Source organism: Anabrus simplex, chromosome 10, assembly GCF_040414725.1.
Source record: "Anabrus simplex isolate iqAnaSimp1 chromosome 10, ASM4041472v1, whole genome shotgun sequence".
Taxonomy (NCBI): Eukaryota; Metazoa; Arthropoda; class Insecta; order Orthoptera; family Tettigoniidae; genus Anabrus; species Anabrus simplex.
Window position 1 is genome coordinate 14,055,225 of NC_090274.1, and position 25,079 is coordinate 14,080,303.

General features: G+C 40.8%; 1 protein-coding gene across 1 annotated transcript in view; it reads right to left on the reverse strand.

Annotated features, from left to right (window-relative positions):
* Positions 1-25,079, reverse strand: part of nmdyn-D7 (nucleoside diphosphate kinase homolog 7) — a 53,411-nt gene that overhangs the window by 22,257 nt on the left and 6,075 nt on the right. Inside the window, exon 3 of the mRNA XM_067154802.2 lies at positions 4,774-4,940. Within this exon, the coding sequence (XP_067010903.2) occupies positions 4,774-4,940 (167 nt within the window). The remainder of the gene's footprint in view (positions 1-4,773; positions 4,941-25,079) is intronic.

A 25,079-nucleotide genomic window follows, 5' to 3' on the forward strand; every position in this document is an offset into this window, starting at 1 on the left:
AGGTAGTACAATGCAAGAAACTTTCACATAAACTGGCAAAAATAACACTAAAAAGGTTGATACTCCACCACACTTGACATAAATGACCTTGCAAACTACACAAACTGTTCTGTCAGAAAAACTATTCATCAATGACACAAAATCTTGGCAATCAAGAGACAACAAAATCAATAAGGACTGTAACTAATACGTTAATATTGGTAGTATTCTGGGTAGTCCTCCAGAAAGCTGGGTAGCAGTAAATCTGTTAGTGTCAATGAAGACAAAATAATATAGATTAATCAACACTGAGAAAGTGGACGTGATTGGTGTAAGGGAAACCACTGCGGTGGGGGTAGATTCCTGTCATGCCTAACCATAGTGTTCATCCACACTGCGATTAATGTACCATCATCATCATCTGGAGCAGTTTCCAACCAAAGGCTGGGTTTGCCTGCAACATAAGCCTCTTCATCCACCACTTCTCTTCTCTCACTGGCGTCCTATTCCTTCCTCTTGCCTCGGTGCTCTTCTTTACACCTTTCAGCCATCTGTCCCTCGGTCTTCATCTAGGTCTCCTTCCCTTCAAGTTCATTTCTAACATCTTTTTTGGTATCCTCCCTTCTCTCATTCTCTTAACATGTCTATACCAATGCAGCCTTGATTTTTCTACCTTTCTTTTTGTAGGGATACCTCATTTACCATTTCCCGAACTCTCTCATTTCTTACTCTGTCCATTCTTGTTAAACGTACTCGACATCTCTGAAACTTCACTTCCACTACTTGTATTCTATTTTTATCCCTCTCGTTCATCACCCACGTTTCTGATCCATATGTCAAAATTGGTACACAATAAGTCTTGTAAATAATTCCTTTACATCTCTGTGGAACATCCCGGTTCCATATCATTCCTCCCACACTCTTAAAGAATCCATTTGCACACCTTCCTCTTTCATTGATTTCCATCCTGTTTCCTCCATTTTCTTCAATTCCACTTGCCAAGTATTTTAATCTTTCAGCAATTTTCAACTGCTCCCCTCCTAATGTCAGTCCATTGTACGCTCAGTTCTTGTTTCGTGTTGATACCAGCACTTTACTCTTGTGGGCTGAGAACTTCATTCCATAAGATGACACAACTTCCTCCCATACGTTTAGCTGTTCCTGCGCTTCACTCTCACTGTTTCCCCCCTATTAGTAGATCTGCAAACATACTCCTTCATAAAGTTTGGTTAATGTACCATTATTTATTAGATTAACAACCAAGTAAAACCACTGGCCATCAGAGTGCCAAGCGGAGAACAGTGGAGTGAGGAGAGAGCTAGAGGGAGCTACCAAGTCGCACCTCATTCTTCATCTCCAATCAACTGACACTCACTGAACTGGCCGGGATGATTATCTTGTTGCTTTACCCGTTACAACAAGAATCAGTCATATATTTCAGAGTAAAATTTGGCTCTGGCAACCCCAGAATAAACTTCTTTAAAATATTAATTCTTTACAAAGTTGCTTTACGTCGCACCGACACAGACAGGTTGGTTCTGAAGTTAAGAACTTCATTTTCCCGTATTGAACTGAGATTCACAATTAGAATTATAGAAGGTTCAACCTATTCAATACAAAATGTGTTGTACAAGATGTTCACAACATATCATTTATTATTACTAGTACCGGTTTCGACGCTTAATGGCGTCATCATCAGCTAGAAATCACAAAGTGGGCAGAGTACATGTCATAAAAGTTGTATAGATAATACATACATTGCAAAATACAAATGATAGGCTGTTTTCTCATTAAAAGCTAGAAGAATGATGTGTAAAATATGGTGATATAATATAACACATAGTCTAATGAGGCAGGTGAGTATTGTACAATAAAATTGGTCTGATGAATGAGAATAAAAGTCTTCATATGATAATAAAACAATGCAGTAAAATTGTCCACTCTTCTATTGTTGTTGAATGGAGACATATATAAGTCCAGGTCCAATGTTGTATGTGGTTGGCAAGACCATCAAATATTTGTCTAAGGCCGGGACACCTGACATTGAGAGGTTGAATAAGGTTGATTTTTAAGGTTGTCTCAGCTCAACGTGGGTGGTGAAGCTTAAAAGAAAGGAAAAAACTAAGTTAATGAAATGGATAGCTAAAAATGGGATCGTGGCCGAATATGATAGGATATGAGACTCACCTTGTTTAGCGTGCTGGTTGTATGTTGTGAGAAGAGTTGTGGACGAGTGAGATGGGTGTGAGTAAGTTGAGTGAGTGTGAAGGTAGGGTGGGAGGAGCGGGAAGAGGAGGGGGAAGGGGGAGAAGGAGAGAGGAATGGAATGGAAGGGATGGGATGGGAAGGCGGAGTGGCGGTGGTGTGGGACATAGAAGAGTGTTTTGGAGAGCGTAAAAGATCGATTTCCTCTCCGTGATTTTGATACCTCTAAAGACTTTGATTAGAAAATCGAAAAGGATATTAGGTTTTTCTGAAATTTCATTAAGGTTTAGATTAGGATTGAAAAATTGATCTAAGTGAATAAAACAGTTTTCCGTAACATCGAGTAAAGGGCCTTTGTTTATGTTTTTGAGAATTTCTAGGTCTTGTTCTATGGTAGTGAAATTATGCTTTGAGTCATGTATGTGTTGGCCTATTGCAGAAAACCTATTATACTTAATAGCAATGACGTGTTCTAAGTATCTAACTTTGAAGCTTCTCCCGGTCTGTCCAATGTATGTGGAAAAACAGTTATTGCATTGGAAACGGTAAACACCTGATTTTGCGTGAATGTAGGATTTGTTTATTGACTTGGTATTGTGAACTATATCCATATTTCTATTGTTGGTTCTGAACGATATTTTAATATTATGTTTCTTGAAGATGTTAGCTACACTATGTATGTTTTCATTAAAAGTGAAGGTGGCGTATAGGGCAGGGTTAAGTCTTTCTTTGATTAATGTTGTCTTTAGTCTATGTTTACATTTGTTGATAATGCGTTCTATGAATGAAGAATTATAACCGTTATATTTAGCGATGGCACGTATGGTATTCCGTTCTTTCTTTAGGTTTTCCTTGGATAACGGTATTTTTAGTGCACGGTCTACCATACTATAGTAAGTGGCGCACTTGTGTGCGTGTGGGTGTGTGGAGTCTCTTCTGATAGTTGTCGCTGTTTGTGTTGGTTTTCTGTAAATATTATATTCTAGTGAAGAAGGAAGTCTCTTGATTGTATGGTCTAAAAAATTAATTGAGTTATTGGTCTTGGATTCCAATGTAAATTTTATATTAGGATCTTTCTTGTTTAAATTGTTAAGGGTGGTAGCTGCATTAACCGTTCTGTCATCCAGAATAACCAGAGTGTCATCGACATATCTGGACCAGAAAAATATGTTTGAGAAAATATTATTGTTATTAATTGCCGTGTCTTCTAGGAAATCTATGTATATCTCCGCCAAAATTCCTGAGGCCGGCGACCCTATAGCCAGTCCATCTTGTTGGTATATACATTTGTCAAATGTGAAATAGTTGTTGTGTATCACTAGTTTCAAGACCTGCATGAAGTCCTGGATCTCGAGTTTACTTAGCCCACTATATGTTTTTAGGTTATTTTGGATTATGGGAAGAAGTTTTTTAGTGTTAATGCTGGGATACATGTTATTGATATCAAATGAATGAAGGGTGTGAAACGGTAGTATTTTAAATTTATTTAGTTTCCGATTAATTCAATAGTGTTTTTTACGGATTTTTTCGACTGAAATTTATAATTTTTACTAAGGAATTTTTGGATGAATTGGGCCAATTTGTATAATGGGCTAGGTCTGTAGTTAATGATGGGGCGTATGGGGACGCCGGTCTTATGGATTTTGGGGAAAGCTTTGGCGGTAGGCAGACCGGGATTCATGTTAATTAATCATGTTTTTTCTTGTTCTGTGAAAAGAAATGATGTATTTTTTAAAGTTTGTTTTAGGAGACGTTGGATTTGCTGAGTCGGATCTTTTTTAACTATAGAGAAGGAGCCATTATTGAAAAAACTATCCATGATAACGGTCGTATTACCCTTATCGGCTTTTGTGATGATAAGGTCGTGATCTTTAATTTTCTTCACGAGTTTGGTAATGTTTCTCGTTCTGCGAAGGTTTCTTTGTGTATACTATTAGTGGGTGTTGTTTTGTTTTTTAGGTTATGAATTTTGTTTAATGTCTGTTTAACGTCCAATCTGACCTCATCTTGTAAGTCTAAAGGCATTTTGTTTATGGCTGTTTCAGACTCTATGACTAGTATGGTAGCGATACTAACTTTATTTGGATATGGCCAATTGTGTTTTGGTCCTTTTCAAAGGATCTCATTTTCCTTGTCTGAAAGTTTTATTTTTGTTAAGTTAGCTACTGGAGGGTGAAAATGTTCTATTAAAGACTCTTGGTTATGGGTACTCGATTTATTAGACATTTTTGTAATTGGTCTATTTAGCCTTGCGTTATTCTTAAGGTTATTAAGTTTCTTCTCATGTGTTCACTATTGTAATGATAAGTAAAATGTGAAGGAAATATCACTCGAAGAATGAGAGGGAAAGAAAAGAACCGTAAAAGTCAGGGTGGGGGGTTGAAAGTCCTAAGAGCAACAGGTGAGAAGTTATCAAAATATGATGTCATAGCCCCATATAACATTAGACTGACTGAGGCATTATTGCTGCAATTACAAAAACTAACCCATCAATGATGGCTACATAACTAAACTTTCTTCCTGATAATGATAGGACATATTATGTTTCTGGGATTGATTACCAAAGGTTTCAAAATAAAGAATCCTTACTTCTGCTTCAGCATTCCAAGCTTCTTCTTGGTGAAACCATCTCCGAAGCCAGTGACGGTCATCTGACGAGAGAATATATTGATTGTGGAGCCGACATAGATATCAGCTAGGCTAACACCTTCGCACTTGGTACGTTTCAAAAAGGTGACTCTGTTCTTTACATCAAACTGTAGGGGAAATAATATTTTTTAAAAAGTCATTAATTCAAAGTTTGTCTAAAAGCAATAAAAATGGTTTGGTACAGTCTTTGATATCTCTAAGTAAATGTATGCAATAGTGGCTAAGAATGACCCCCATCTCTCAAAAGCTGTGGACTACTGAGATACATGCATGCATACTGTACATACATACATACATACATACATACATACATACATACATACATACATACATACATACATACATACATACATACATACATACATACATACATACATACATACATACATACATACATACATACATACATACATACATACATACATACATACATACATACATACATACATACATACATACATACATACATACATACATACATACATACATACATACATACATACATACATACATACATACATACATACATACATACATACATACATACATACATACATACATACATACATACATACATACATACATACATACATACATACATACATACATACATACATACATACATACATACATACATACATACATACATACATACATACATACATACATACATACATACATACATACATACATACATACATACATACATACATACATACATACATACATACATACATACATACATACATACATACATACATACATACATACATACATACATACATACATACATACATACATACATACATACATACATACATACATACATACATACATACATACATACATACATACATACATACATACATACATACATACATACATACATACATACATACATACATACATACATACATACATACATACATACATACATACATACATACATACATACATACATACATACATACATACATACATACATACATACATACATACATACATACATACATACATACATACATACATACATACATACATACATACATACATACATACATACATACATACATACATACATACATACATACATACATACATACATACATACATACATACATACATACATACATACATACATACATACATACATACATACATACATACATACATACATACATACATACATACATACATACATACATACATACATACATACATACATACATACATACATACATACATACATACATACATACATACATACATACATACATACATACATACATACATACATACATACATACATACATACATACATACATACATACATACATACATACATACATACATACATACATACATACATACATACATACATACATACATACATACATACATACATACATACATACATACATACATACATACATACATACATACATACATACATACATACATACATACATACATACATACATACATACATACATACATACATACATACATACATACATACATACATACATACATACATACATACATACATACATACATACATACATACATACATACATACATACATACATACATACATACATACATACATACATACATACATACATACATACATACATACATACATACATACATACATACATACATACATACATATGCTTCTTTAAGGCTGTACTGCTTGGACCCTTTATTCTCGAGGCATCAGGAAACTTCAGCATTTCCACCAGAAAAAATTGAAATCCCTCATGAATGTGACCATCCAGCAACCTTACAATTCTCAAGAAAGCACACGTCAACAGCACAGAAGCCACGATCACTGGTCACCAGGTTAAATGGATAGGACTTGTTCATGGCATAGATGATACTTGGTTTCCCTGCCAAAACCTTTACAGTGAACTTTGCTCTGGCAAGAGACCTAAATAAGCCCCTCTGAAGTGCCACAGCACAGCACAGCACACCACAGCACAGCACAGCACAGCACAGCACAGCACAGCACAGCACAGCACAGCTGTTCTTCCGTCCGGCTCCATGGTTAAATGGTTAGCGTGCTGGCCTTTGGTCACAGGAGTCCCATCATTGGTTAATTTCGTTGGCACGGGGACTGGGTGTATGGGTTATTTTTGTACCGGGCGGTACACCTCTACTCTGTTTATTTAAAAGTTGCGCCAGTTGAAACTCCTCTTCTGGAGGAAGGTTGAACTTTATCTATTCTATTAATTCTCTACTTTCTCAGAAGATGTCACCACGTGGAAAATTTTGAGTTTTTGAACTGTGTCACTTTTGATGTGTTTTTGTTTCGCTTGAAGTAAGAAGTGGGAACTTTCTCTTCTAGAGGACACTTCTGAAGAATTACAATAGTGCAACCTAGTGCGAAATCAAAGAACTATTTTGTTGGAGAAATTTTTATTTCAAAAGTTTGTTTCTTGTTAAATTTCCTTCTGTTATTGTTTAAGTTGGCTGTATACCCCTCTTTTTCCCCTTAGTTTGGATCTAGCCAATCCCGAATTTCTTTAATTAATTTTCCACCAATAATGTGTTTCTTTTTCCTCTATGTAGGGGTTTCTTTTCCCGAACCAATAAAGATTTTGTGGGAGGGTGTTTTATTTCCCCTAACGCCTAGAATCTTCCGCGAGAGGATATAAACTGCTGATTTTGGGGTCTCCGGGCCACTTCTGTTCCATCTTTCAGTGTATTAAGTACATAGCAGGAGGCGGGAAGCGCCTCTTTCCTCGGCAGCGATCTACTACCAGGTAATGGCCTATTAATATCTTCTTTTCTTGCTAGGTCGGCAGTTTAACTCTCGCGGCGGGTTCGAAGCGTTTTCCATCATGTAACCTTTTCCTAAAATGTAACTACTCTTTTCTTCTTTTTCTTGTAAAGTTACATATTGGGATAGAGAGTGCTAACCCTCTCGAGCTCCCACTCACATTTGTTTTGAGGTGAACTTATTTTCTCAAACTTTTCTTCGTTTATGTAATGTAAAGTGTTCTTCTCTAAGTCACCTCTGTAGTATGGGATTAGCCCTTGCGTTAGTGGCCCAGAGCCAGATTAGGTTTTAAAAGCAAAGTGTATTAGGAGTGCAAGTTCGCCTCCTCTCAAGTTGTATTTTAGAGGTCATGTATTAATCTTTTCTCACCTAATAGACCTCAGTAGGTTGGGTATTTTACCCCTGTGTATATGTCCTTTGAGGACAACTTGAAAGTTGAGTTTGGGGTGGCCTGGGAGAGGCTTAACTTTAAGAGCGAGTGGCTCTTTTCTAAAACTGAGAGTTGTATGCCTCGAGGAGGCTTTGCTGTGTAATTTGGAGCAAGGACTCCAGGGTTTGAGTGGGGTCTTCTGCCCCTTTTGTTAAAATTGGTATATCGTAAAGTTGAGCTAGTTGCTCAAGAATTGTGTTTTCAGGGCTCGAAGCCCAAATTCTTTAATCCCTGTAATTGTACATTTCAAGTTGTATTTCGGCTACTAAGTACCTGTTCTATTTGTTGTTACCTAATTTTGAAAAGAAAATATAACCTTGTTAAATTTTAAAATTTAATTTCTCTTTAGTAGCTTGAGACCTATTCACCACCCAGCACCTTCTTTCATGCTTAACTACCACAAAAACTCGGTAACAAGTGGTAGCAGAGCGTGGTTATGAATGGGTCTCAATTTAGCCCCTTTTGACGGCTAAACATTGCTTTGATTCGAACTCTAACAATTTTCTCAGTTGCTGGAATTTTTTGAGTTTTTCAAAATTGTTCTGTCATCATGCCCGGCCCTCGCGATGTTCTCCTCCTTAACTACTTGCGCAAAGAGGAGTTGATATATGAGTTAACTATCAGAAACGTTCAATCTGGAGGCACGGTTGCAATAGACACTAACAAGCTTAGAGAGTCCCTTGATTTGCCCATTTCCATCCCCAATTTGGGAGAGAAAGAAATTGACGACTCTCTTTCCACGATTGTCGAGAATATTACTGGGCTAGCATCGGTAGTCAGCTTTTTTGATGAAAACGATCCATCTCCTAATCAAATTAAGCGTGTGCAAGGCAGGCTGTATCACTTTGCAAATAGAGTTAATGATCTATTGTCTCTAAAGGTGAATGACGTTCAGAGGAAGCAAGCTAATACGCTCCTTGAAACTATTTCTGAATTGTCTAATAAGGTCACTCAATTGCTAACCGGCGAAGCTCCTCCCAAAACTGATCAACCCGCCACGGTGAATGTAGGTAACGAGGAAGAGCCTCCTCAGGGAGAAGTCAATAGGATAACCGTTGCTGCTCAAACTATCTCTGCCCCATCGAACAACGAATCTGAACGCCGTGCGTCATTGAGTAACATCCGCTCTGAATTAACTTCCTTGCCCTTGAAACCTTTAACGACTATGACACCTGGGTTCAGCAGCTTGCCTCATCCATTGGCAATGTTGCTTAGAGGTATCTCTAAGTTTTCCGTCAACACCACCAGTGACGTAATTTCATTTTTAAGATTTCTAGTGGAATTTCAGGATCATGCCCTTGTGTTTTCTCTTTCCCCATGTCAAATTTTGCAAATTATCTATCCTTATGCTATTGGTGTTCTATCTGACAAAATAGTTAGAGCCATTGCCGAGCAAACTTCTATTGAGGATTTCCACGCCCATTTGCTAGCTAACTTCATCCCGGCTAGGGCCAGGTCCTCCCTTATTCAGAAATACTATTATCGGGTACAGCGCTTGGATGAAAACCTGGCAGACTTCATCCAAGATATTAAGTTTTATACTAGGGTGTTTGCTCTCCACTTCCCTGAGGATCAGATCGTGCAAGCTATTGTTGAAGGGATTTCACCACCCTACAGGTCATATTTGTGTTTCGCGGCGTGCCCGCAAACCTTCTCTGAACTGGAAGCATTAGCCGTCTCTGCGGAAGGAGTTAGGTATGCCGATTCCTTGCGTGTGGCGAAAGAACCCCCGCCTTCCTTTAGTAACACTCGGCCTCCACCTCGCCGACCAGTCAATCCCCGTAAATGTTATGCTTGTGGGTCGCCTGACCATCTGCGGAATAAGTGTCCTCTGATCAAGTCAAGTGGGACAAGGAATGGAGTAGGGTCATCACAAGGCTGTTTTAAGTGTGGGGCCTTCTCACATATCGCCAAGAATTGCCCAAACTCAAATAGCACCCCCTCCTGCTCAACTTCTGGTGCAAATTCCAGCTATTCCAATAATAAAAAGTGACTAGTGGCGTCGGCTGAGCCGACTAATCCATCTTCCCGAGACTTAGCCCCTAGTAAACAGGTTGTAAATGCAGAGAACGACCAGCCTTCAAATTCATCTTTTGAATGCCCTAAAGAGTGTCTTAGGATTGCGGCGGATACCCCCGCACCTGTTCCTTTTCTTAAAATTGAGTTAAATAACGAGCCTATAACAGCTCTCTTAGATTCAGGCAGTGTTTGTTCCATTATTTCGGCTGATTGGTATTCTAAATTGAAATCTGTTTGTAAACTCCCTGACTATGTCTCTTCTCCTGTTCAATATGTTTCGGCTAATTCATCTCCATTAGAAATTCTAGGTTCCATACATGTCAAAATTCGGGTTTTTAAGTTTACATGGAAGATCAAATTGTTTGTGGCCAAGCGTTTGTCTTGCCCCATCATATTGGGAGCGGACTTCATTTCTCACACTGGTCTTGTGCTCGATCTCCAGAGTAGGTCGTGCATATTCAAATTTGCGTCCAATTGTAGAATTCCCTTGTTAAAGTGTAATTCTGTATCATGTTCATCTATTTCGCCTACCCAGGATGAGATGTTGTTAGACCTTAGACATCTACCTGAGGAGCAGGCTGATAGTATTCGGAAACTGTGTCAGTCGTTTCCCGAGGTGTTCTCTGATACTCTTGGTGTTACTGACCTTATTGAATACAAAATTGAGGTCACGGATTCAATTCCTGTCCGTTTTCCACCGTATAGGCTATCTCCACCTAAAATGAAGGCTCTGAAAGAAATCATCGATCAGATGTTGAAGGATGGTATTATTAGGCCCTCTAAGTCAGCGTATTCTTCGCCTATTTTTCTAGTCCCGAAACCCCAAGGAGGCTTCAGGCCTGTCATTGATTACAGGGCTCTCAATCGGAAGGTGGTGTTGCAATCTGTGCCCCTTCCCGACCTTCATTCTTGCTTTTCATGGTTTCGTAAGGCCAAGTTCTTCACCATCTTGGACTTGAATCAGGCCTATAATCAAATTCCCCTTGCCGAAGAGTCTAAACATCTTACAGCGTTTGCCACGGACTGGAATTTATATGAATACAACCGCGTGCCTTTCGGGCTCCCCACGGGGGCAGCTGTGCTCACTAGGCTACTAGATAGGGTCTTTTCCGACATCAAATTTGAGTACTTATATCACTATTTGGATGATGTCGTCGTATTTTCCGAAACCTTTGAAGAACATCTAGATCATTTGCGAGAAGTTCTCAATCGCCTTCGTAAGGCTGGGTTAACTGTTAAGTTGTCCAAGGTTGCCTTTGCTAAGCCCTCTATGTCATTCCTAGGGCATATTGTGTCACCTGATGGTGTAGCAGTCGATCATTCTAGAACACAGGCCATCCGTGATTTTAAACCTCCTAAGGACATCAAAGGTATCGCTAGATTCATTGGTATGGTGAATTTCTTCAGGAAGTTTATTCCTAACTTCGCTAATAGAGCGGCGCCCTTAAACCTTCTTCGTAGGAAAGGCATCAAATTCGAGTGGGGACCTTCTCAACAAGCCGCTTTCGAAGATCTTAAATTAGCTCTCTGTAATGCCCCTGTACTTGCTATGCCTGATTTCTTGAAGAAATTCATCGTCCAAACGGACGCGTCGTCGTCAGCTGTAGCTGCAGTCCTTCTTCAAGAGACTGAACTAGGGAGGCGTCCCATCGCCTATGCATCTAGGACTCTATCGGTTCAAGAAGCCAAGTATTCCATCTATGAGCTCGAAGGGTTGGCAGTCTTATTCGCCTTAGAAAAGTTCCGTCTCTATCTGGAACATGTCAAATTCGACCTGGAGACAGATAATCAAGCCTTAAGCTGGGTCTTAGGTAGGCCGCGTCGTACTGGTCGTATAGCCCGTTGGGCCATCCGTATTTCTGCCTTCCAATTTGATGTACGACATATCAGAGGTACCGAAAATGTTGTTGCTGATGGACTCAGCCGTATGTTTCATAACGACGTCGAGACCCACGAACCGGTCGATAGTTCATCACCTTCCGAGTCCATACTATCTGGTGTTAATGCCATCTTAACAGGTGCTCCCATGCTTTTTAGGGATATTGAGAAATACCAACGTGAAGATCCGACGCTGGCTCCTATAATGGAAACCCTTTCTTCTGGGGAACATGTTGTCCCTTATGTTCTGAGGAATGGTGTTCTATGTTGTCCTTCGAGGCATGATAAGTTGATGAAAGTTGTTGTTCCAGCGGTTCTTGTACCTATGATCTTCAAATACTATCATGAGACCCCATTGGGGGGGCATCTTGGAATCTTTAAAACTCGTGAAAAGATTCGTGAAATGTTCATATGGAAAGGTATGGACGGTGAAATTCGAGAACTTGTAAAAGCTTGTAAATCTTGTTTGATCAGTAAACCCACCATGTCCACTAAAGTAGGCCTTTTGTCTTCTCATCAAGCGTCGCGCCCCATGGAACGCCTGTATATCGATTATGTGGGACCCTTCCCCCAGTCAAAGGGTAATGCCAACAAGTTCATCTTTGTGTGTGTAGATGGTTTTACAAGATTTTCCTGGTTATTTCCGACTAAGCTGGCTACCGCTCAGTCCACCATTACTTGCCTAAATTCTATTTTTGCTTCTTTTGGTCCGTGCCAATACATTGTATCTGATAATGCTAAAGCTTTTACATCAAATCTGTTTCGTAAATTCTGTTTTGACTTGTCCATCTCTCATGTAACTACATCTGCTTATTACCCTCAACCATCTCTGGCTGAACGGGTTAACCGCAATCTCAGGTCCGCACTTATTGCCTATCATCATGAAGATCATTCTAGGTGGGACACGTCCCTGCATTGGTTAGCTTTTGCTTTGAATTCGGCGGTTCATGAATCTCACAAATTTACTCCAGCTTCTTTGATGTTTAAGTTCGTTCCCAACACGCCGCTCTCTAACCTCTGGTCTCTGAATGACATTCTGCCCGAGGCAATAGATCCAGACAACATTAAAGATCTTTGGAAGAAGGCTAAAGCTAATCTTAAAGTGTCTCATGAAAAGGTTAGGGAAAGGTATGATCGTGGACGGAGACCCACCACTTTGAAGGTAGGTGACCAGGTTATGGTCAAAAATTTTGTTCCCGCGGGCAAGCTTGCCCCCAGATTTCATGGGCCTTGTATCATTCTCGATTTTCTTACGCCGGTTACCTTATTGCTAAGTAATCCAGCCACCGAGAGGATATTTAGAGTTCACCTGTCCCAGGTGAAACCGGTGTAATTTCTGTGTTAACTTGCTCCATATTATTTTGAAAGGATATGAAGGTTATATTTTTTTTGAGTTTCACTTTTATGGCATTCTGCCCCTTCTGTAATATTTTGGTTTTAGATGTAAGCCTTATGTAAAACCTGCCCCGACCCGTTAAACTGCCATCCTGTTCTTGCCACGGCCATTACCACGCTCCCGTCTCCTGCTCCACTCTACACAGTGGCTTAATGAATACCATGAATATCTGCACGCCGCTGGCCCCTCACTCTCTCTACAAGCCTGTACCCTCAAAGAAAATAATTGTCCAACACAATTCTGCCGCCTAGCTTTAATGTTTCAGCACCCCCGCAGCCGCGCAGCGCCGTGCAGCGACTGGGGAGGGGGATGGGCCCCCTCCTCTCCAGCGAGGACGACATGTGCACGGCGAGCCGGAGCTCACCTCCCGGCCAAGGCTGATGTGCGGCGCACGACCTGCTACATGCCCGCAGCCTGTATCTGTTCACCGCGGGCGCGGCGTACTTCAACACCTCTGCTCCCCTCATAGTGCGGGCGAGCGGTATCTCAGGGTACTTGAGGGGTCCGAGCGGCCTCCGTTGGACGCAAGCTGCAACGGCCGGTCTGGCCATCCGACTCAATCTACATCAACTACATGGACAGTCACCATAAGCAATAATTACATTTGGGAATTTAACAACAATATTTGGTGGACATTGCAAAATTTTTCTTCACCTTTAAGTATTAAAAGTTTATCTTCAGAAATACAAATTCTACAAACATAAAAACTTTACTGCACCGGCAACAACAAAATTTTGAAATTGCAACCAACCAAATTACTAAAATCTTATAAATGCTTCCGCAATTAATCTTAATATCAACATCAAAACTTGGACCTTATTTTGGAAACAAAGCTTATGTTCTTCTGTGTTACCCCTTGGAGGAACTTTTGGGGGGGGAGGTCTGTACCGGGCGGTACACCTCTACTCTGTTTATTTAAAAGTTGCGCCAGTTGAAACTCCTCTTCTGGAGGAAGGTTGAACTTTATCTATTCTATTAATTCTCTACTTTCTCAGAAGATGTCACCACGTGGAAAATTTTGAGTTTTTGAACTGTGTCACTTTTGATGTGTTTTTGTTTCGCTTGAAGTAAGAAGTGGGAACTTTCTCTTCTAGAGGACACTTCTGAAGAATTACAATAGTGCAACCTAGTGCGAAATCAAAGAACTATTTTGTTGGAGAAATTTTTATTTCAAAAGTTTGTTTCTTGTTAAATTTCCTTCTGTTATTGTTTAAGTTGGCTGTATACCCCTCTTTTTCCCCTTAGTTTGGATCTAGCCAATCCCGAATTTCTTTAATTAATTTTCCACCAATAATGTGTTTCTTTTTCCTCTATGTAGGGGTTTCTTTTCCCGAACCAATAAAGATTTTGTGGGAGGGTGTTTTATTTCCCCTAACGCCTAGAATCTTCCGCGAGAGGATATAAACTGCTGATTTTGGGGTCTCCGGGCCACTTCTGTTCCATCTTTCAGTGTATTAAGTACATAGCAGGAGGCGGGAAGCGCCTCTTTCCTCGGCAGCGATCTACTACCAGGTAATGGCCTATTAATATCTTCTTTTCTTGCTAGGTCGGCAGTTTAACTCTCGCGGCGGGTTCGAAGCGTTTTCCATCATGTAACCTTTTCCTAAAATGTAACTACTCTTTTCTTCTTTTTCTTGTAAAGTTACATATTGGGATAGAGAGTGCTAACCCTCTCGAGCTCCCACTCACATTTGTTTTGAGGTGAACTTATTTTCTCAAACTTTTCTTCGTTTATGTAATGTAAAGTGTTCTTCTCTAAGTCACCTCTGTAGTATGGGATTAGCCCTTGCGTTAGTGGCCCAGAGCCAGATTAGGTTTTAAAAGCAAAGTGTATTAGGAGTGCAAGTTCGCCTCCTCTCAAGTTGTATTTTAGAGGTCATGTATTAATCTTTTCTCACCTAATAGACCTCAGTAGGTTGGGTATTTTACCCCTGTGTATATGTCCTTTGAGGACAACTTGAAAGTTGAGTTTGGGGTGGCCTGGGAGAGGCTTAACTTTAAGAGCGAGTGGCTCTTTTCTAAAACTGAGAGTTGTATGCCTCGAGGAGGCTTTGCTGTGTAATTTGGAGCAAGGACTCCAGGGTTTGAGTGGGGTCTTCTGCCCCTTTTGTTAAAATTGGTATATCGTAAAGTTGAGCTAGTTGCTCAAGAATTGTGTTTTCAGGGCTCGAAGCCCAAATTCTTTAATCCCTGTAATTGTACATTTCAAGTTGTATTTCGGCTACTAAGTACCTGTTCTATTTGTTGTTACCTAATTTTGAAAAGAAAATATAACCTTGTTAAATTTTAAAATTTAATTTCTCTTTAGTAGCTTGAGACCTATTCACCACCCAGCACCTTCTTTCATGCTTAACTACCACAAAAACTCGGTAACAATTTTCATCATCATTTCATTTCATTACAACACGCAGGTCGCCTACGGGAGTCAAAACAAAAGACCTACATCTGGCGAGGCGGAGGGTTCTGTGCTTGACATCTGGCCAGCCTGGGATTTTAATTGTTTCCGGCTAATCTGACTCGAGGACTCGTTGTTTGTGTTTGTTGCAGTACAATCCTCTTTATATACACACCACTACCAACCTCCACAGAAACATGCAGTAGTGAATAGATAGATAGATAGATAGATAGATAGATAATTTATTTATCCTGGCAAAGTTAGGGACAGCTTTCCCTGTCTTACACTTAACCAGTATCAAAATTAGGTTGATAACTAATTACATATTATTAAAAGGTAACCTATCATAAACTTAAACTATGCAGAACTATTGAACTATAGCTAACAGTAACTACTTGTAAAGCAAAGCAAAGCAAAGCAAAGTCACCTCCGTACAGGCCATGAAGGCCCTTGGAGGAGTGGAAGGTAAAGTCTTCCACCATTGTTAACCTCGGCACGTGATGGGGTAGAGTGGTTTGCTCTACGCCCGGCCGCCTTTGCCCCCAGGAATTAACCTGGTACTCATTTTTTGTGTAGGCTGAGTGAACCTCAGGGCCATATGCACCTCCGGAAGTGGAAATCTCGTTTCTTAAATTTTACGACTTCCTGGCGGGAATTAGAACCCACGTCCTTCCGGGCAAACCGAGCACGCCTTTACCGCCTCGGCCAGGCAGCCCCTAGTAACTACTTGTACATAAAAAGTTATAAGTCAAGGGGAAAGAGCACAATAATACAGAAAAGGAGTACAGTTTTTAAGATATACATTAATACTAAAGTTTCAAAAACAAAAAGAGAATTACTAAACAAAATAGAATTATCTGTGATATATAACTCTTGTCCTGTGAGTTTCGACCCAAGTTAAGAAAGATACATGAGAAGGATAAAGTAAATAATAATAATAATAATAATAATAATAATAATAATAATAATAATTGTTACCGTGTTTTGGTGGTAGTTATGCATGAAAGAAGGTGCTGGGTGGTGAACAGGTCTCAAGCTACTAAAGTGAAATTAATTTTAAAATTTAACAAGGTTATATTTTCTTTTCAAACTTAGGTAACAACAAATAGAACAGGTACTTAGTAGCCGAAACACAATTGAAAAATACATTTACATAGGTACCCCATTTGGGGCTTCAAAAGTCAGAAACATAATTCTTGGACAATCAGCTCAGTTTTACCCCAAACACAATTTTAACAGAGGGGCAGAAAACCCCATTCATACCTAGGAGCCCTTGCTCCAAATTACACTGAAAAGCCTCCTCGAGGCATACAATATACAATTTTCAAAAGAGCCACTCGCTCTCAATTTTAAGCCTCTCCCAGGCCACACCAAACTCCACCTTTAAGCTGTCCTCAAAGGACATATACACAGGGGTAAAATACCCAACCTACTGAGGTCTATTAAATGACAAGAAGGTTAATACATGACCTCTAAAATACAATTTGAGGGGAGGCGAACTTGCACTCCTAATACACTTTGTTTAAGACCTACTTGGCCTTAGGCCGTTAGTGCAAGGGCTAATCCCATACTACAGAGGTGACTTAAGAAAAAACAATTTACATTACATTACGGAAGAATTGGTTGAGAAAATAAGTTCACCTCCAGACAATGTGAGTGGGAGCTCGAGAGGGTTAGCACTCTCTATCCCAGTATGTAGCTTTACAAGAGAATAGATGAAAAGAGAAGTTACATTTTAGGAAAAGGTTACATAGTGGAACGCTTAGAACCCGCCCCGAAAGTTAAACTGCTGAGCTAGCAAAGAAAGAATTTATTAATCGGCCATTACCTTGTTGCTGACCGCTGCCGAGGAAAGAGGCGCTTCCCGCCTCCTGCTATGTACTTAATACACTGAAAGATGGAACAGAAGTGGCCGAGAGACCCAAAAATCAGCAGTTTAAATACTCTCGCGGAAGTTTCTAGGCGTTAGGGGAATGAAAACACCCTCCCACAAACACTTTATTGGGTAGGACACAGCAACATATTCAAGTTGGGGGAAGATACATCTGATTGGATAGAAATTAATTTAAGAAATTCGGGATTGGTTAGGTTCAACACAAGGGGGAAGAAGGGGTGAATATTGCCAACTTAAACAATGACTGAAAGAAATTTAACAAAGAACAAACTCTTGAAATTAAATTTTCTCCAACAAAATAGTTCTTTTACTCCGCACTAGGTTGCACTATTGTTGATCTTCAGTAGTGTCCACTAGGAGAGAAAGTTTACACTTCTTACTTCAAGCGAAACAAAAACACATCAAAAATGACACAGTTCAAAAACTCAAAATTTTCCACGTGGTGACATCTTCTGAGAAGGTAAAGAATTAACAGCGTAGATAAAGTTCAGACTTCCTCCAGCAGAGGAGTTTCACCTGGCGCAATTTTTAAATTAGCGGCGTGGAGGTGTACCGCCCGGTACAGACCTCCCCCCCCAAAAGTTCCTCCAGGGGTGACACATGAAATCTGTTTGAAACAAGATCCAAGTTATGCTGTGGATATGAAGATTGATTGCAGAAGCATTTATAAGATTTCTTAATTTGGTTTGATTGAGTTTCAAAATTTTGTTGTTGCAGATGAAGTAAAGTCTTTATATTTGTAGAAGTTGAATTTCTGAAGATAACTTTTTATACTTGAAAGTGAAGGAAAAAAAATTTTCAAAGTCCACCAAATATTGCAGTTGAATTCCCAAGTGTAGTCATTACTTATAGTAACTGTTCATGTAGTAGATGGTGATGAAGTGGGATGGCCAGACCGGCCGTTGCGGCTTGCGTCCAAAAGATGCCGCTCGGACCCCTCAAGTACCCTGAGATACCGCTCGCCCGCACTATGAGGGAGCAGAGGTGTTGAAGCACGCCGCGCCCGCGGTGAACATATACAGGCTGCGGGCAAGTAGCAGGTCGTGCGCCGCACATCAGCCTTGGCCGGGAGGAGAGCTCCGGCTCGCCGTGCACACGTCGTCCTCGCTGGGGCCGAGGGGGCCCGTCCTCTGCTCCAGTTGCTGCGCGGCGCCGCGAGGCTGCGGGGGCACTGAAACATTAAAGCTTGGCGGCAGAATTGTGTTGGACCATCATCTTCTTTGAGGGTACAGGCTTGGTGAGGAGGTTGAGGGGTCAGCGGCGTGCAGATATCCATGGCATTTACTCAAATCAAGCCACAGTGTGTATTGAAGCAGGAGACGGGAGCGTGGTAATGGCCGAGGCAAGGACAGAGTGGCAGTTTAACGGATCGGGGAAGGTTTTACAAGAGGCTTACATATAAGACAAAATATTATAGAAGGGGCAGAAAGCCTTAAAAGTTGAACTCAAAAAAAAATATAACCTTCATATTCCTTTCAAATTATATGAAGCAAGTTGACACAAAATTTACACTGGTTTCACCTGTGACAGGTGAACCCTAAATATCCTCTCGGTGGCTGGATTGCTTACTAACAACGTAACTGGCGTAAGAAAATCGAGAATTATACAAGGCCCATGAAATCTGGGGGCAAGCTTGCCCGCGGGAACAAAATTCTTGACCATCACCTGGTCACCTACCTTCAAAGTGGTGGGTCTCCGTCCACGATCATACTTTTCCCTAACCTTTTCATGAGACACTTTAAGTTTGGCTTTAGCCTTCTTCCAAAGATCTTTAATGTTATCCGGATCTATTGTCTCGGGTAGAATGTCATTCAGAGACCAGAGGTTAGAGAGCGGCGAGTTGGGAACAAACTTGAACATCAAAGAAGCTGGAGTAAACTTGTGAGATTCATGAACCGCCGAATTCAAAGCAAAAGCTATCCAATGCAGGGACGTGTCCCACCTGGAATGATCTTCATGATGATAGGCAATAAGTGCGGACCTGAGATTACGGTTAACCCGTTCAGCCAGGGATGGTTGAGGGTAATAAGCAGAAGTAGTTACATGAGAGATGGACAAGTCAAAACAGAATTTACGAAAAAGATTAGATGTAAAAGCCTTAGCATTATCAGATACAATATATTGGCACGGACCAAAAGAAGCAAAAATAGAATTTAAGCAAGTAATTGTAGACTGAGCGGTAGCCAGCTTAGTCGGAAATAACCACGAAAATCTTGTTAAAACCATCTACGCATACAAAGATGAACTTGTTGGCATTCCCCTTTGACTGGGGGAAGGGTCCTACATAATCAATATACAGGCGTTCCATGGGGCGCGACGCTTGATGAGAATGTTAAAAATGTTAAAAATTAAATAACTGGAGGTTCAACCTATTCAATACTCAAAAGAAAGAAACGTAGCAATCACATTTCTATTTAAATGGGACCGGTTTCGACCTTAGTCTAGGTCATCATCAGCCATAAAAAACATGTAAAATGTTTAAGAATGTTGGAGGTCAGTTTTTCACTGTTAGGCACAAAGACACGACATCACATTCTGTTCTGCACAAAGTCACAACATTAACAATCAACTTGCGAAGATCAAAAAGGCTTGAATTCGCAGACGAACAGATCTGTAGATGAAAGCCGCCAGCTCCCGGTGACTACGTGGCACACTCAAGGTCACGCGCTGCGGCCAAACACCAAAGTAGAGTGGAGAACGTTTCGAAGGTCCAGAACCTGTCACGGCTGCGGGAAGCCAAGTACGTATATAAAAATGTACGATGCCAATTAGTATAACCGAATGAGCACCCGTACTCCAGCTAAGATCTTGGTAAACAGTTGATCTTAGCTGGAGTACGGGTGCTCATTCGGTTATACTAATTGGCATCGTACATTTTTATATACGTACTTGGCTTCCCGCAGCCGTGACAGGTTCTGGACCTTCGAAACGTTCTCCACTCTACTTTGGTGTTTGGCCGCAGCGCGTGACCTTGAGTGTGCCACGTAGTCACCGGGAGCTGGCGGCTTTCATCTACAGATCTGTTCGTCTGCGAATTCAAGCCTTTTTGATCTTCGCAAGTTGATTGTTAATGTTGTGACTTTGTGCAGAACAGAATGTGATGTCGTGTCTTTGTGCCTAACAGTGAAAAACTGACCTCCAACATTCTTAAACATTTTACATGTTTTTTATGGCTGATGATGACCTAGACTAAGGTCGAAACCGGTCCCATTTAAATAGAAATGTGATTGCTACGTTTCTTTCTTTTGAGTATTGAATAGGTTGAACCTCCAGTTATTTAATTTTTAACATCAATAATTTCAATACGGAACAATGAAATTTTTATCTTTAAATGCTTGATGAGAAGACAAAAAGCCTACCTTAGTGGACATGGTGGGTTTACTGAGCAAACAAGATTTACAAGCTTTTACAAGTTCACGAATTTCGCCGTCCATACCTTTCCAGATGAACTTTTCACGAATCTTTTCACGGGTTTTAAAGATTCCAAGATGCCCTCCTAATGGGGTCTCGTGATAATACTTGAAGATCATAGGTACAAGAACCGCTGGAACAACAACTTTCATCAACTTATCATGCCTCGAAGGGCAACATAGAACACCATTCCTCAGAACATAAGGGACAGCATGTTCCCCAGAAGAAAGGGCTTCCATTATCGGAGCCAGCGTCGGATCTTCACGTTGGTATTTCTCGATATCCCTAAAAAGCATGGGAGCATCTGTTAGGATGGCATTAACCTCAGATAGCATGGACTCGGGAGGTGATGAACTGTCGACCTGTTCATGGTTCTCAACGTCGTCTGAAAACATACGGCTGAGTCCATCAGCGACAACATTTTCGGTACCTCGGATATGCCTGACATTGAATTGGAAGGCAGAAATACGGATGGCCCAACGGGCTATACGACCAGTACGACGCGGCCTACCTAAGACCCAGCTTAATGCTTGATTATCTGTCTCCAGGTCGAATTTAACATGTTCCAGATAGAGACGGAACTTCTCTAAGGCGAATAAGACTGCCAAACCTTCGAGCTCATAGATGGAATACTTGGCTTCTTGAGCCGACAAAGTCCTAGATGCATAGGCGATGGGGCGCCTCCCTAGTTCAGTCTCTTGAAGAAGGACTGCAGCTACCGCTGACGACGACGCGTCGGTTTGGACGATGAATTTCTTCGAGAAATCAGGCATAGCAAGTACAGGGGCATTACAAAGTGCTAATTTAAGGTCTTCAAAAGCGGCTTGTTGAGAAGGTCCCCACTCGAATTTGATGCCTTTCCTACGAAGAAGGTTTAAGGGCGCCGCTCTATTAGCAAAGTTAGGAATGAACTTCCTGAAGAAATTCACCATACCAATGAACCTGGCGATACCTTTAATGTCCTTGGGAGGTTTAAAATCACGGATGGCCTGTGTTCTAGAATGATCGACTGCTACCCCATCGGGTGACACAATATGCCCTAGGAATGACATAGAGGGCTTAGCAAAGGCAACCTTGGACAACTTAACAGTTAACCCAGCCTTACGAAGGCGATCAAGAACTTCTCGCAGATGATCTAGATGTTCTTCAAAAGTCTCTGAAAATACGACGACATCATCTAAGTAGTGATATAAGTACTCGAATTTGATGTCGGAGAAGACCCTATCTAGTAGCCTAGTGAGCACAGCTGCCCCCGTGGGGAGCCCGAAAGGCACGCGGTTGTATTCGTATAAATTCCAGTCCGTGGCAAACGCTGTAAGGTGTTTAGACTCTTCGGCAAGGGGAATTTGTTTATAGGCCTGATTCAAGTCCAAGATAGTGAAGAACTTGGCCTTACGAAACCATGAAAAACAAGAATGAAGGTCAGGAAGGGGCACAGATTGCAACACCACCTTCCGATTGAGAGCCCTGTAATCAATGACAGGCCTGAAGCCTCCTTGGGGTTTCGGGACTAGAAAAATAGGCGATGAATACGCCGACTTAGAGGGCCTAATAATACCATCCTTCAACATCTGATCGATAATTTCTTTCAGAGCCTTCATTTTAGGTGGAGATAGCCTATAAGGTGGAAAACGGACAGGAATCGAATCCGTGACCTCAATTTTGTATTCAATAAGGTCAGTAACACCAAGAGTATCAGAGAACACCTCTGGAAATGACTGACATAATTTACGAATACTATCAGCCTGCTCCTCAGGTAGATGTCTAAGGTCTAACAACATCTCATCCTGGGTAGGCGAAATAGATGAACATGACACAGAATTACACTTAAACAAGGGAATTTTACAATTGGACGCAAATTTGAATGTGCACGACTTACTCTGAAGATCGAGCACAAGACCAGTGTGAGAAATAAAGTCCGCTCCCAGTATGATGGGGCAAGACAAGTGCTTAGCCACAAACAATTTAATTTTCCATGTAAATTTAAAAATACGAATTTTGACCAGTACGGAACCTAGAATTTCTAATGGAGATGAATTAGCCGAAACATATTGAATAGGAGATGAGACGTAGTCAGGTAGTTTACAAACAGCTTTCAATTTAGAATACCATTCAGCCGAAATAATCGAACAAACACTGCCTGAATCTAAGAGAGCTGTTATAGGCTCGTTATTTAACTCAATCTTAAGAAAAGGAACAGGTGCGGGGGTATCCGCCGCAATCCTAAGACATTCTTTAGGGCATTCAAAAGATGAATTTGAAGGCTGATCGTTCTCTGCATTTACAACCTGTTTACTAGGGGCTGAGTCTCGGGAAGATGGATTAGTCGACTCAGCCGAAGCCACTAGTCACTTTTGATTGTTGTTGGAAGTTACACCAGAAGTTGAGCAGGAGGGGGTGCTATTCGAATTGGGACAATTCTTTGCGATATGTGAGAAAGCCCCACATTTAAAACAGCCTTGTGATGAACCCGCTCCATTATTTGCCCTACTAGACTTGATCAGAGGACACTTGTTGCGCAGATGGTCAGGCGACCCGCAAGCATAACATTTACGGGGATTGACTGGTCGGCGAGGTGGAGGCCGAGTGTTACTAAAGGAAGGCGGGGGTTCTTTCGCGACACGCAAAGAATCGGCGTATCTAACTCCTTCCGCTGAGACGGCCAATGCTTCAAGTTCAGAGAAGGTTTGCGGACACGCCGCGAAACACAAATATGACCTATAGGGAGGTGAAATTCCCTCTACAATAGCCTGTACAATCTGATCTTCAGGAAAATGAAGGGCAAATACCCTAGTATAAAACTTAATGTCCTGTATGAAATCAGCCAAGTTTTCATCCAAGCGCTGTACACGATAATAGTACTTCTGAATAAGGGAGGACCTGGCCCTAGCAGGGATGAAGTTAGCTAGCAATTGGGCATGGAAATCCTCAATAGATGATTGCTCGGCAATGGCTCTTACGATTTTATCAGAGAGAATACCAATAGCATACGGATAGATAATTTGCAAGATTTGACATGGAGAAAGAGAAAAAACAAGGGCATGATCCTGAAATTCCACTAGAAATCTTAAAAATGAAATTACATCACTGGTGGTATTAACGGAAAACTTAGAGATACCTCTGAGCAACATTGCCAATGGATGAGGCAAGCTGCTAAACCCGGGTGACATAGTAGGTAAAGGTTTCAATGGTAATGAAGTTAATTCAAAACGGATGTTACTCAATGATGCACGACGTTCAGATTCGTTGTCCAATGGGGCAGGGATAGTTTGAGCAGCAACGGTTATTCTATTAACTTCTCCCTTGGGAGGCGCTTCCTCACTACCAGTATTCACTATGGTGGGTTGATCAGATTTGGGAGGAACTTCCCCAGTTAACAATTGAGTGACCTTACTAGATAATTCGGAAATATTTTCCAGGAGCGTACTAGCTTCCTTCCTCTGAATGTCATTCAGTTTTAGAGACAACAGATCGTTAACCCTATTCGAAAAATGATATAGCCTGCCTTGCACACGCTTAATTTGATTAGGAGACGGATCATTTTCATCAAAAAAACTAACTACAGAAGCTAGCCCAGTAATATTCTCCGTGATCGTGGAAAGAGAATCGTCAATTTCTTTCTCTCCCAAATTGGGGATGGAAATGGGCAAATCAAGGGACTCTCTAAGCTTGTTAGTGTCTATTGCAACCGTGCCTCCAGATTGCACATTTCTGATAGTTAATTCATAGATCAACTCCTCCTTGCGCAAATAGTTAAGAAGGAGAACATCGCGAGGGCCGGGCATGGTGACAGAACAATTTTGAAAAACTCAAAAAATTCCAGCAACTTGGAAAATAGTTAGAGTTCGGAACAAACAATATTTAGCCGTCAAAAGGGGCTAAATTGAGACCCATTCAACCACGCTCTGCTACCACTTGTTACCGTGTTTTGGTGGTAGTTATGCATGAAAGAAGGTGCTGGGTGGTGAATAGGTCTCAAGCTACTAAAGTGAAATTAATTTTAAAATTTAACAAGGTTATATTTTCTTTTCAAACTTA